General features: G+C 46.3%; 1 protein-coding gene across 2 annotated transcripts in view; it reads right to left on the minus strand.

The window, feature by feature from the left end:
* Nucleotides 1-852: 852 nt before the first annotated feature.
* Nucleotides 853-13255, minus strand: part of LOC134356051 (oxidative stress-induced growth inhibitor 1-like) — a 34477-nt gene continuing 22074 nt past the window's right edge. For both annotated transcript variants that reach the window (XM_063066571.1, XM_063066570.1), the window contains exons 6-7: nucleotides 9775-9866; nucleotides 853-5270 (exon numbers count right to left, since the gene is read on the minus strand). In XM_063066571.1, the coding sequence (XP_062922641.1) occupies nucleotides 4271-5270; nucleotides 9775-9866 (1092 nt within the window). In that variant the 3' untranslated portion in view covers nucleotides 853-4270. The remainder of the gene's footprint in view (nucleotides 5271-9774; nucleotides 9867-13255) is intronic.

Raw genomic sequence — 13255 nt, forward strand, 5'->3', positions numbered from 1 at the left:
TGCGAAGACAATAACCTATCCCTCAACGTCAGCAAGACGAAGGAATTGGTTGTTGACTTCAGAAGGAGTAGCAGACCGCATGACCCAATATACATCGGTGGGGCGCAGGAGGAACAGGTCAAAAGCTTTAAGTTCCTTGGGGTCAATATCACAAGTGACCTGACTTGGTCCAACCAAGCAGCGTCCATTGCCAAGAAAATCATAACCTGGTATGGAAGTTGTCCTGTCCAAGACTGAAAGAAGCTGCAGAAGATCGTGAACACAGCGCAGCACATCATACAAACTAATCTTCCGTCCATGGACTCACTTTACACCGCACGCTGTCGGAGCAGTGCTGCCAGGATAATCAAGGGCACAACCCACCCAGCCAACACACTTTTCATCTCTCTTCCCTCCAGGAGAAGGTTCAGGAGCTTGAAGACTCGTACGGCCAGATTTGGGAACAGCTTCTTTCCAACTGTGATAAGACTGCTGAACAGATCCTGACCCGGATCTGGGCCGTACCCTCCAAATATCCAGACCTGCCTCTCGGTTTTTTTGCACTACCTTACTTTCCCTTTTCTATTTTCTATTTATGATTTATAATTTAACATTTTATTATATTTACTATCGATTTGTACTCCAGGGAGCGCGAAGCGCAGAATCAAATATTGCTGTGATGATTGTACGCTCTAGTATCAATTGTCTAGCGACAATAAAGTAATAATAATAATTTTTGTGTATCTTTGCACTGTAGTGTTGCTGCAAAATAACAATTTTCATGTCATATTAGACAGTGATAATAAATCGGATTCTGATTCTTCCAATGCAGATTTTTAAAACCACCTCCAGGACCTTTCTGAAACTTGCCAGAATCTTTATTGCAGTATTTCTCACAAATAACATCTGTTAGCAAAAGAAACACTGTGCATCTCAGTGCAAAAGATCACTTTATTAGAAGAATATTAGTGCTTACAAACTTCAGAAAAGAAATGATGTTCACAAGTAGAGAGGCTGCTTTACACCTTGAGGGTGATTGTTCTACAGCCCTGCCACAGCTCAATGAGGAGTAATAAGAAAGGAGTTCGCACTGACTTTCCCTGCTGGATGGCAAATACTTGTATCTCTTGGATCAGCTTTAGCACAGAACTAAGGAAAATGACATTTGATCCCCTCTAGTAAACAGGCATCTACGGCTGGAGGGAAAGTGAAAGGGATTTTGCTGTTGCTGTACTTGGTGAGTCCACTACTCCTTGACATTGATGGTCTGGTGGGGGAGATGGAGCTTGCTGGGTTTTGTGGTTCCCAGGGGTCATGAGGAGATAATGATTTCAAAGGGTCATAGAAGAGTTGAGAGCAGTCCTTTTCTGCTAACCAATGGGACAGGGATTCATGAGAGGGGAATATGTTTGGGAGCCCATGCCTGTGCAGCAAATTAATACTGTCCTGATGTACTGTGATTTCAGTGCATCATGTGACCACGGCAACTTTGGCCAAGGAAGGTTGATTGTAGGAACTCCAATGCTCTGGAAAATCCTATGAAAAGCAATGAGTACATCCCAGTTCATCATGGGGAACACTCTCCCCACCATTGAGTGTATCTACACAAAACACTGTCACAGGGAAAATAATCCATCATCAGGAATCCCCACCACCCAGGACCTGCTCTCTTCTCGCTGCTGCCATCAGGAAGAAGATACAAGAGCCTCAGGACTCACACCACCAGGTTCAGGAACAGTTATTACCCCTCCACCATCAGGCTCTTCAACCAAAAGGGATAACTTTACTTGGTCCATCACTGAAATGTTTACATAACCTATCGGCTCACTTCATCTGATGTTCTCGATATTTATTGCTTGTTTATTTATTATTATTATTTCTTTCTTTTTGTATTTGCACAGTTTGTCTTTTGCACACCGGTTGAATGATCAATTTGGGCTGTGGTCTTTCATTGATCCTATCATGGTTATTAATCTATTATTGATTTATTGAGTATGCCTGCAAGAAATTTTATCTCTGGGTTGTATATGGTGACATACATGTAATTCGATAATAAATTTACTTTGAACTTGATAGAGGTGTACAAGATAATAAGAGGCATAGACAGAGACTTCTTTCCAAATTGCTAATCCCAGGGGGCATAACTTTAAGGTGATAGAGAAAAGTACAGGAGATATATCAAAGGTAAGTTCTTTAAACAGAGAGTGGTAGGTGTGCCCTGCCAGAGGTGGTGGTAGACACAGATACGTTTGGGGCATTTAAGAAACTCTTAGATAGGCATATGGGTGATTGAAAAATGGAGGGCCATGAAGAGGAAAGGATTAGATTAACCTTGCAGTTGGTTAAAAAGTCAGTACAACATGGTGTGCCAAATGGCCTGACCGTGCTGTAATGTTCTTTGTTCCATGGTTTGAAATGGTACCAGCATACATAGAAATCCTTGTCAGCATGGGGGATTTGGGCTGAAGGGCCTTTTCCCATGCTATATGGCTCCATAACTCAATGCACTCTGCACAAAATGTTGCTTACTCCAGCCGAGTAAGCCAACACCTACAGGACAAATTGATGCTAGATTTAAGCAACAAAAGTGAGGCAGTCTTAAGAATAGCGTGAGTCAGGCATGGAAGAATATAGCAGTGACCCCTGTGCAGGGACCACGAGAAGGTGTGCTGAAAAGACAAGCAGGAAATCTTGGGGGAACAGAGGTAGCCGCAGAGCAGGTATTGATGGTGTGTCTGAACCACGGCCGAGGGAGTGCTTTCACCAACAAGAGCCAGACATTGACAATAGTGCTTTGCAGCTCCTGAAGCAATGGCCTAGTTGACAAGGGGGTGAGCTTTAATCTGATGTCTCTGAGGGGGAAGACAAAACTCCAGAGTCAATCTTTATCAGACTTTACTTCCACACTACCTCCGTAAGTGAGGAGTGGACAGTCGGCTTGCTGTAGGAAAGGATCAATGGGGCTTGAAGCTCAATCTCTCCCAAGGGGGCTGACTCTCAGCTCACGATGGCCTTGGTATGCTCCCAGCCTCTCGTACTGATAATCTTGCTCCACACTTGGGAGGTCATATGGTCTAATATCTGCTTCAATATGGATAGTATTGCAATAAGATCAATGTGAATCAATTGCTACTGACCTATAGAACCAGCTGTGCTTTAGTGGGTCCAGGTGAGGTTTCTCAAACTGAAGCATTGGCTGTCCATTTCTCTGCACACTTGACCTGATGAGCTCCTCCAGCGTCTTGAATGTCATTCTTAACTCGCAGGCTGACTTAGTGATCCTAAAAGGCTTTTATGAAGCAGTAGGTTGTAGAAGCAATTCCTCATAGCAGAGGTGCATAAAACCGCCTTCGGGTAAGAGGGACGAGGTTATAAGAGGAAACTTTCCAGGGAGGTGTAAGGATCTGGAATGCACTGCCTGAGGGAGTGGTGGAGGCAGAGTCTCTCACATCATTTAAGCAATACCAAGACGAGCACTTGCATTGTTAGTGCATGGAAGGCAATGGATCCCGTGCTGGTGGATGGAATTTGCATAGATGGGTCAGGATAAATATGATGGGCAAAATGACCCGCTCTGCACTATATCAGTGTGAATCTGTAACCAGGGCTGCCTGCTTGACCAGTCAGTTTACAGGTCTTGGCCTGTACTGTCACTGAGCACCATTGATCCACACTGTCAGCCTGCGCAGCACAGCTGCACTGCATCATCTGTCAGGAACAGTCAGAGAGCCCGTCCAGGCCCCAGGATGTAAACAGGTGATTTTCAGGGAACCTGCAGGGGCCCCAGAATTCCCATAGGCTTTCATGGGAATAAAACCAAGGGCCAGTCTGGGCGGTTTCTGGGAGGTCTCCCTAGCAAGCTCTGGGGCTCCTGCATTTGTCCAGGCTGGCTGCTTGGTGTTTTTAGCACCTCTGTCCAGATCCCCAACCTGTATCGAAAATTCATGATCGGGTGGTCTGTGTGGCTATGTACGCTAATTTAGCTTGTGCTGCTGAGTGTGAAAGGGCAAGAGGATCCAAAAAGGTGATGGGCTTTAAAACTGGACATGCTGGATGCACGTCCCATCTCGTCCGCACGCTCAAACCACCGACTTCTCTCCGAATTGCCAGCAGTGCCCTTTTACTGCAACGTTCGACTTCTGCAGCTGAGCCACCCTTTGCGGCCCATGTTAACCAGTGCTAACCAAAGCCTGGCATCAGCCCTGGTCTGAAAATAACAGTAGTTCCCAGAAGTGACCCTACACCTACCCTTGAGCACCGTTTTTGACTTGACGCACCAGCGATCGGCTGGTCAGAGGCTGTTTTCGGACTGGACATTAACGCGGGATCTGGCCTTGCTCAGGGCACTGGTGATGGCGAGAGCACCACCCTGCAGGAAGCGGACAAAGTTGTCGGCCACCAGGGGGCCGAGGGCATACATCCCCCTCTCTTGTGTGCACTCGTACGTGTAGCGGTCCACGCCAATGGGGTTGCGCTTGGTGCTGATCGGGAGCTCCGGGTTGATGGCCAGAGATCTTCCACCATCAGGCAGAAAGGCCAGGTTGGGCTCCGAGCCGATCAGAACAAGGGCCATGAAGATGTTGGCTGTCCTGCTCCCTCCTGACGCCAGGTCCTGAAGGACACATTTCTTGTCGTGGGTGAAGCGTACCACCTGGTGTCCAGGAAGGCTGAGGTAGTCATTGTAGGGCCCTGTGCTGGTGCACGCCTGCTGGACCATCATCTGGTGGACCTTGTGATACTCTGGATACATCAGTTTCGGAAGCTGGTTGAAGATGAGACCTGGGTCATTCACCTGCCTGCGGAAGACGTGGATTACTGGGACGTTGCTATGACGAGCAGCAATGACGGCATCGGCAGCAGTCAAACCTGCTCCCACGATCAAAATGGGGTCAAAGCTCATTGCCTTCTGGTACTCCTTAATGACCGTTTCCACTTCCGAGGTGGCGTGATGGACAAAGGGGAGCTCTTCACCATCAATGCCCAGCCAGGTGGAGCTGTCATAGGTGCCCGTTGCCAGCACAACATTCTCCGTGCAGATGGAGAAAGCCTTCTCTGAGCCGCCCTCTGTTACGCTGTAGCCGCTCACCTCAAACAGGTTCGCAAGAGAAGGGTTATCTGAGGTTTGGGTGTCCGCGCACGTCTGCTCTTCCCTGCCGGGCAGCCGACTGAGCCTCCTCACTGAGGTGACGACAGCCCCACACACAAAGTTCTCCTGCAGCTCCTTAGCGTGGATGTAGTGCTGATAATATTGGGCGACATCAGCGGTCATGGCCCTGTCGTTCCGCAGGTACCTGCAAGACAATCACAGACATGCAGTGAGGCTCACACAGGAGACACCCCACTACCCCTGCTCACCTCACTCATAACGGTGCGTGCCGCTGACAGTCTCTCCCATGACGGGTGTTTGTGGCTCATTTAATCAAGTGAGACGTCTGGTCACCAGAATCTTTAACAGGCTGTCCATGCCCACGCTGAGATTGCAGACCTATGCTCTGCTTTCACTACTCTATCATGGAGTTATACAGCACAGAAACGGGATCCATACGCAATTTGTCACACTGACATGAATCTTCTCTACACTAGTCCCGTTTGCCAGTACTAGCTCATATCCATCTGCTCCTTTCTGATTCATGTACTTGGCCAAATGTTCTTTAGATGCTGGAATTGGACATAATCACACCACTTCCTCCACATACCCTCCTGTCTTTGTGAGGAAAATATATCTTTCAGGTCCCTTTTAAATCTCTTCCTCTCATCTTAATTCTGTACCCTCTAATTCTAGACTGCTCTCGGATGCAAACAAAGAGATTGTGGGGATCTCACTTATCTAAGGTCCTCTTAATCAAAATAATCTTTCCTATTCTAGAATTAAGAGGGCATAGGTTTAGAGTGCATGGAAGGCATTTTAAAGGGGATCTGAGAGGTCAGTTCCTCCAGTATTTTGTGTGTGTTGATCTGAGAGGTGAGTTTTTGTTACAGCGTGATTGATATTTGGAACGTGCTGCCAGGGGAAGATGGTGGAATCAGATACAATCGCAATAGCTAACAGGCATTTAGACAGTCACTTATGTAGGCAAGAATACAGTGTTAATGCAGGCAAAGGCGATTAGTGTAAGTGGGCAAAAAGGTCAGCATAGATATGGTGGGCTGAATGGCCTGTTTCTGTGCTGTACAATTCTATGATTCAATGACATAGAAACATAGAAACATAGAAAATAGGTGCAGGAGTAGGTCATTCGGCCCTTCGAGCCTGCACCGCCATTCAGTATGATCATGGCTGATCATCCAACTCAGAACCCTGTACCAGCCTTCCCTCCATACCCCTGATCCCTTTAGCCACAAGGGCCATATCTAACTCCCTCTTAAATATAGCCAATGAACTGGCCTCAACTGTTTCCTGTGGCAGAGAATTCCACAGATTCACCACTCTCTGTGTGAAGAAGTTTTTCCTAATCTCGGTCCTAAAAGGCTTCCCCTTTATCCTCAAACTGCGACCCCTCGTTCTGGACTTCCCCAACATCGGGAACAATCTTCCTGCATCTAGCCTGTCCAATCCCTTTAGGATTTTATATGTTTCAATCAGATCCCCCCTCAATCCAACAACACTGTCACTATGTGCTAGGTTTTGTTTTGTCCTGTTTTCTCTACAAATCTACATTGTTGACAAGACAAGCCTTTACTTGTACATTGTTGACAAGAGAAGCCTTTATTGCCTATCAGTGAGACTCATTCTTGAAATCAGGCATCTGAGTGACTGCAGACAACCATGTGCCCAGACTAGCCATGGTTGGCAGTGAATTTGATGGAAACTAACCAGACTCACAGGTATCAGCTCTTTAATTAAAAAGTTCAGCCTTCCAGCTGCTGGGGTGGGAACTGCCAGTCATCCAATGCACCATAACTCTCCCTCAGTGGGCCTCAGCATTATTTAGATCAAGATAATACAGTCGAACATAAACAGGCCCAGAATGTCCACACTGACCGGGGACTTCCGTCTGTGTTAATCCCACCTGTCAGTCTGCAGCCCTCTACACCTGAGTGATTCAAATGCTCCATCCAGACACTTCTCCAGTGCTGTCAGGGACCCTGCCTCCACCACTCTCCTTCTCTGGCAGTGTGTTCCAGCTACTCATCACTCTCTGGGTGAGGAAGGTTCCCCTCAGACCCACTCTCAGCTGCACCCTCTGCATTGCTATCACATCTTTCCTGTAGTATGGCGATCTGAACTGCACGCAGTATTTCAGCTGAGGTCTGACCAACATTTTGTGAAACTCAGGCAGAAGCTTCCCACTTTCAAATTGAATGCCTAGAATAAAAGGTAAAGATAACAAGTGTCGAGAACCTAGGTTTTCAAAAGCTACTGAGGCCCTGGTTAAGAGAAGAAAGGAGGTGCATGCAGGTAGGGGCAGGTAGGAACAAATGAGGTGCTTATGGAGTACAAGAACTGCAAGAGAACATTTAAGAAAGAAATCAGGAGGGCTAAAAGAAGGCATGAAGTTGCTCTTGCAGACAAGGTGAAAGAGAATTCTAAGGGACATGATAACAGAAAAGGGATTGCAAGAGACAAAACTGGTCCTCCAGAAGATCAAAATGGTATCTATGTGTGGAGTCAAAACAGATCGAGGAGGTCTTAAATCATTTTGTTTGCATCTGTATTTATTTGGGAGATGGATACAGTCTATAGAAGTGAGGCAGGGCACCATCAACGTCATGAACTCTGCACAGATTACAGAGGAGGAAGTGTTTGCTACCCTGAGGCAAATCAGCATTGATAAATCCCCAGAGACTGACAAGGTGTTCCCAAGACCCTACGGGAGGCAAGTGCCGAGATTGCCAGGGCCCTAGTAAAGATCTTTAAATCTTCCTTAGTGACAGGAGATCTACCAGAGTACTGGAGGCTAGCCAAGGTTGCTCCACTGTTTAAAAAGGCTCTGAACATAAATTAGGCTCGAAACAGGAAATTATAGGCCAGTGAGTCTGACAACAGTTACGGGAAAGTTATTGAAAGGTATTCTAAGGGACTGAATTTATACCGTAAGTATTTGTATGGACATGGACTGATTAAGGAAAGACAGCATACACCTAACCATTCTTATACAGTTCTTCGAGGATGTTACTGGGAAAGTGGATGAAGGCAAGGCAGTGGATGTTGTCTACATGGATTTTTAGCAAGGCATTTGACAAGGTCCTGCACGGGAGAATGGTCAAGAAAGTTCAGGCGCTTGCGCTCAAGATGAGGTAGTAAATTGGATTAGACGTTGGCATTATGGGAGAGGCCAGTGAGTGGTAGTAAATGATTGCCTCTCTAACTGGAGGCCTGTGACTAGTGGAGTACAACAGGGATCGGTACTGGGTCCTTTGCTGTTTGTCATCTATACCAATGATCTTGATGATAATGTGGTTAACTGGATCAGCAAATTTATAGCTGACACCAAGATTGGGGGTGTAAAGGACAGTGAAGAAAGCTATCATGGCTTGCACAGGGATCTGCATCAGTTGGAAAAATTGGCTGAAAAATGGCAGATGGAATTTAATGCAGACAAGTGCAAGGTCGTGCACTTCAGCAGGACCAACTAGGATAGGTCTTACACAGTGAACAGCAGGCGCTGAGGAGTGTGGTAGAACAAAGGGATGTGGGAATACAGCTCCATAATTCATTAAAAGTGGCGTCACAGATAGATAGGGTCATAGAGAAAGCACTTGGCACATTAGCCTTCATAAATATTGAGTACAGGAAATGGGATTTTCTGTTGAAGTTTTATAAGATGTTTGTGAGGCCTAATTGGAGCATTGTGTGCAGTTTTTGTTCACCTACCAACAGAAGAGATGCAATTAAGTTTGAAATAGTACAGAGAAAATTTACAAAGATGTTGCTGGGTCTGATAGACCTGAGTTACAATGAAAGATTGAATAGATTAGGGCTTTATTCCTTAAACATAGATGATTGAGAGGAGATTTGATAGAGGTATACAAAATTACGAGGGGTATAGACAGAGTAAATGCAAGCAGCCTTTTTTCCACTGAGGTTGGTTGGACCTACAATCAAAGGTCAAATGTTAAAGGTGAAAGGTTTAAGGGGAACATGATGGGAAACTCCAAGGGTCATGAGAGTGTGGAATAAGTTGTTAGCACAAGTGGTACATGCAAATTCGATTTCAATGTTTAAGAGAAGTTTGGATAGGTACATGGATGGTCAGGGCATGGAGGGCTATGGTTCCAGTGCTGGTCAATGGGAGCAGACAGCTTAAGTGGTTTCAACATGGACTAGATGGGCCAAAGGGTCTGTTTCTGGCTGTACTTCTCTATGGTTCTGTGACTCTATGACTCTAATGAAGGCCAGAATCTCACCAGCCTTCTGAACCACATTCTATACACTGTCACCTTCGAGGATCTTTAGACATATACCAGTGCCGGTAACAAGGTGAAATTGTGCATTTAAATGAATACAGATAAGGAGGGTAATGGTCATTTTATCCATATGGTAATCAGTCACATCCTTCTTATAGAATGTCAGTTCCCATGCTCCATCACTCCATGACTGTGGCATCCAGAGTCATGGGGGGGGAGAGCGTGTAAACTCCACACAGACAGTGTCCAAAGTCAGGAATGAACCCAGGCGTCTGGCACTGAAAGATAGTGGCTTGCCTGGCTGCACTACAATGCCACAGTTAGTTCTTCACTGAGTGGCCGCATGATTGTGCTACCCATGTCTTATTGTCTGGTAAAGAATGAGAAGATGAGGAGACAAAATCAGGCCTGTCAGTGTGGACATCTGAAATGTAGATGATCCTTTACCTTCTCTTGTCTCTCATCCAGTCCCTGAAGGGCAGGTCAGGCAACTCCATCCATTCTCCAAGACTCAGTGTAAACACGGATCCCTCAATGGACTGTTAAAGAAACAGATTCAATGGAAAGTTCATCCTGAACTTTAATGTGCTTTTCCCAACTTAATGGAAATCCATATTAACCAGTTTAACCTGTTGTAAAATTACTTGTTATACTTACGTTGAGAATTAATGTTCAGGAATTACACATTATGTGACAAGCATCCCACAATTACAAACTGCAGAGATGGCATGGGTTAAAAGGATATATTATGTAAATCACCGATGCACTGGGGATTTTGGAGGTCCAGTGTCTGCGAGTCTTCCACCAGGAAAATTAGACTTCTGCAGCAACGGCAGCACAGTATGTTGTAAACTGACATTAATTACATCAGTTTACCTTGCTGAGGGCTCGCAACAATTGTTAGACACTTCCTCTTACTTACCCCTTGAACAAGACCCCACCAAGGAAGACCAGGACATTGTCTCCCACACTGTCACTGATCTTATCAGCACTGTGGATCACTGCCACCAACCTCATAGTTCCCACACCCTACACCTCCCATATCTACCTCCTACCCAGATCCACAAACCTGCCTGTCCAGGTAGACCAGTTGTTTCAGCTTGTTCCTGCCCCACTGAACTTATATCTGCACTTCTTGATTCAGCTTTATTCCCCACCCCCAGTTCGGTCCCTTCCTACCTACATCCGTGACACTTCACACACTGTGGATCTTTTCAATGACTTCAAGTTCCCTAACCCCAGTCCCTATGCACCTCTATCCCCCACAGGAAGGCCTCAAAGGTCTGCATTTCTTTCTGGCCAGCAGAACAAAATGGTCCCCCTCCACCACCACTCTTCTCCATCTGACGAAACTTGTCCTAACTCTCCATACCTTCTCCTTTGGCTCCTCCCACTTCCTTCAAAAAAAAGGGTGTAGTCATTGGCACTTGCATGGACCCCAGCAATACCGGCCTTTTTGTCGGCTACGTGGAACAGTCTATGTTTCAAGCCTACACTGGTATCACTCCCCAACTTTGCCTTCACTACATCGACGACTGCATTGGTGCTGCCTCCTACACCCATGCTGAATTCGTCAACGTCATCAACTTTGCCTCCAACTTCTATCCTGTCCTCAAATTTACCTGGTCCATTTTCAACACCTCCCCTTGCCACTTTCTTGATTTCTCTGACTCTATCTCTGGAGACAGCTTGTCTATTGATATCTATTATAAACCCACAGATTCTCACAGCTACCTGGACTATTCCTCTTCCCACCCTGTCTCTTGAAAAAAGGCCATCCCTTTCTCTCAATTCTTCCATCTCCACTGTATCTGCTCTCAGGATAAGGCTTTTTATTCCAGAATTAAGGAGAAGTCGTCCTTCTTCAAAGATAGGTGTTTCTCTTTCTCCACCGTCAATGTTGCCTTCAACCGCTCATCTCTTCCATTTTGCACGTCTATCCTCATCCCATTCTCCCACCACCCCAAAAGGGGTAGGGTTCCTTTCGTCTTCGCCTACCACACCACCAGCCTCCGTGTCCAGCACACAATTCACCATAACTTCTTCCATCTCCAATGGAATCCCACCACAAAATACATCTTTTCCTCATCTCCGCACTTACTGCTTTCTGTAAGAATCACTCCATATGTGACTCCCTTGTCAATTCATCCCTCCCCACTGATCTTGTTCCTGGAACTTATCCTTGCAAATGGTACACTTGCCACTTCACCTCTTCCCTCACTACCACTCAAGGTCCGAAACAGTCCTCCCAGCTGAGGCGACACTTCACCTGTGAGTCTGTTGGGGTCATCTACTGTATGCAGTGCTCTTGGTGTGGCCTCCTGTACATCAGTGAGTCTCAGTGTAGATTGCGAGGCCGTTTTGCTGAGCCCCTACACTCTGTCCACCAGAGAAAGCAGGATCTCCCAGTGGCCACCCATTTCAATTCTGACCTCTCAGTCCATGACCTTCTCTACTGCCACGATGACACCACTCAGGTTAGAGGAACAATATCTCATATTCTGTCTGAGTAGCCTTCAACCTGATGGCATGAAAATCGATTCCTCGAACTTCCTGTAATGCCCCCCTCTGCAGCATTTGCCTTTCCTACTTCCTTCTCTCTCCTTATCTGCTTACCTGGCCATCACTTCCCTCTGACACTCCTTCCCCCTTTCAGCCTTCTGCCCTCTCAGATTCCCCCTTCTCCCATCCTGGTAATTTCCCAGCACTTTTCTTCACCCCTGCCTCTCCCGGTTTCCTCTATCACCTCGTGTTTCGGCCTCCCGTCGCCCCACATTCTTATTCCGACTGCTCATCTACTTTTTCTCCAGTCCTGATAAAGCGTCTCCGCCCAAGATATTGACTGTATTTTTTCCGTAGATGCCGCCTGGCCTGCTGAGTTCCTCCAGCATTTTGTCTGTGTTGCTTTAATTATGTAAGCTTCAATAAATGTACAATAGTATCATTTAGGCAAGAGTTGAATGGGTACATGGAGGGGTGGAGCTTAGAGGGCTAGGGGCTGAAAGCAGGAAATTGGGACTAGCTGGCTGGGACTGTGGTCAGCGTGGACTGTTTGTGTCAGAGGGCCAGTATATGTGCTGAACTGCTCCATAACTCAATATCCATGATCCATGCACAACTTACACAGCAAAATAAACGTTTAGTGATGGTAATGCAAAAAGGAGCCAGTGTTTTCCCGGCATATATGGCTCATAAACTTTTCACTTCCCAGCTAAGTCCAGGTGTCAATTTAAACCAATATTTCGATGACAAACTCCATCATCTTCATCAGGTATGATGCCTGGGCACGTCTAGCCCAGTGCTATACTGGATGATGCAAGTTAAAATCAACACCGGCACCCGGCTGGGAGCCTGAGTGGAGCTATGCAACATTAGTGCAAGTTGGGAAATATAATCCAAGGTACAATTACGGTTTTAAAGGCTGGTTCAAGAATTTGATAGAAGTGGGGAAGAGAAAGTTTGGGCTGTCGTTTATTGCTCTGTCACAGTATCTTATACAACTGTTGATCAATCTGTGGTGGAAGAGGTGCATAAAGTGACTGAGGATGGAAGGACATTTGGTCGGACAGTGTAAGTGTAACTGGAACAAACTGTTTCCTTATCCTTAATTGTCTGTGTGTGTGTGTGTGTGTGTGTGTGTGTGTGTGTGTGTGTGCGCGCGTGTGTGTGTGTGCGCTACCGTGAAGAACGGGTGACACAGTGCTATATGCATATATAAACAAGACTATCCTATCAACTAATCAAACTAATCAACTAGAATCGGGCACAGCCAGGAGCACCAAGGCAGCAAAAGAGGGAGGAGAAGATGGCAGCGCTACGGCAGCGCGCGTGGCCTCTCTGGTGAATGACATCTGTAATCTGCCAAGTAGGGGACCGTGCACAATTCTGATTTGATGGAGATGGACGTGAGAGTACGGAGGAATATTTG

Source organism: Mobula hypostoma, chromosome 14, assembly GCF_963921235.1.
Source record: "Mobula hypostoma chromosome 14, sMobHyp1.1, whole genome shotgun sequence".
Taxonomy (NCBI): Eukaryota; Metazoa; Chordata; class Chondrichthyes; order Myliobatiformes; family Myliobatidae; genus Mobula; species Mobula hypostoma.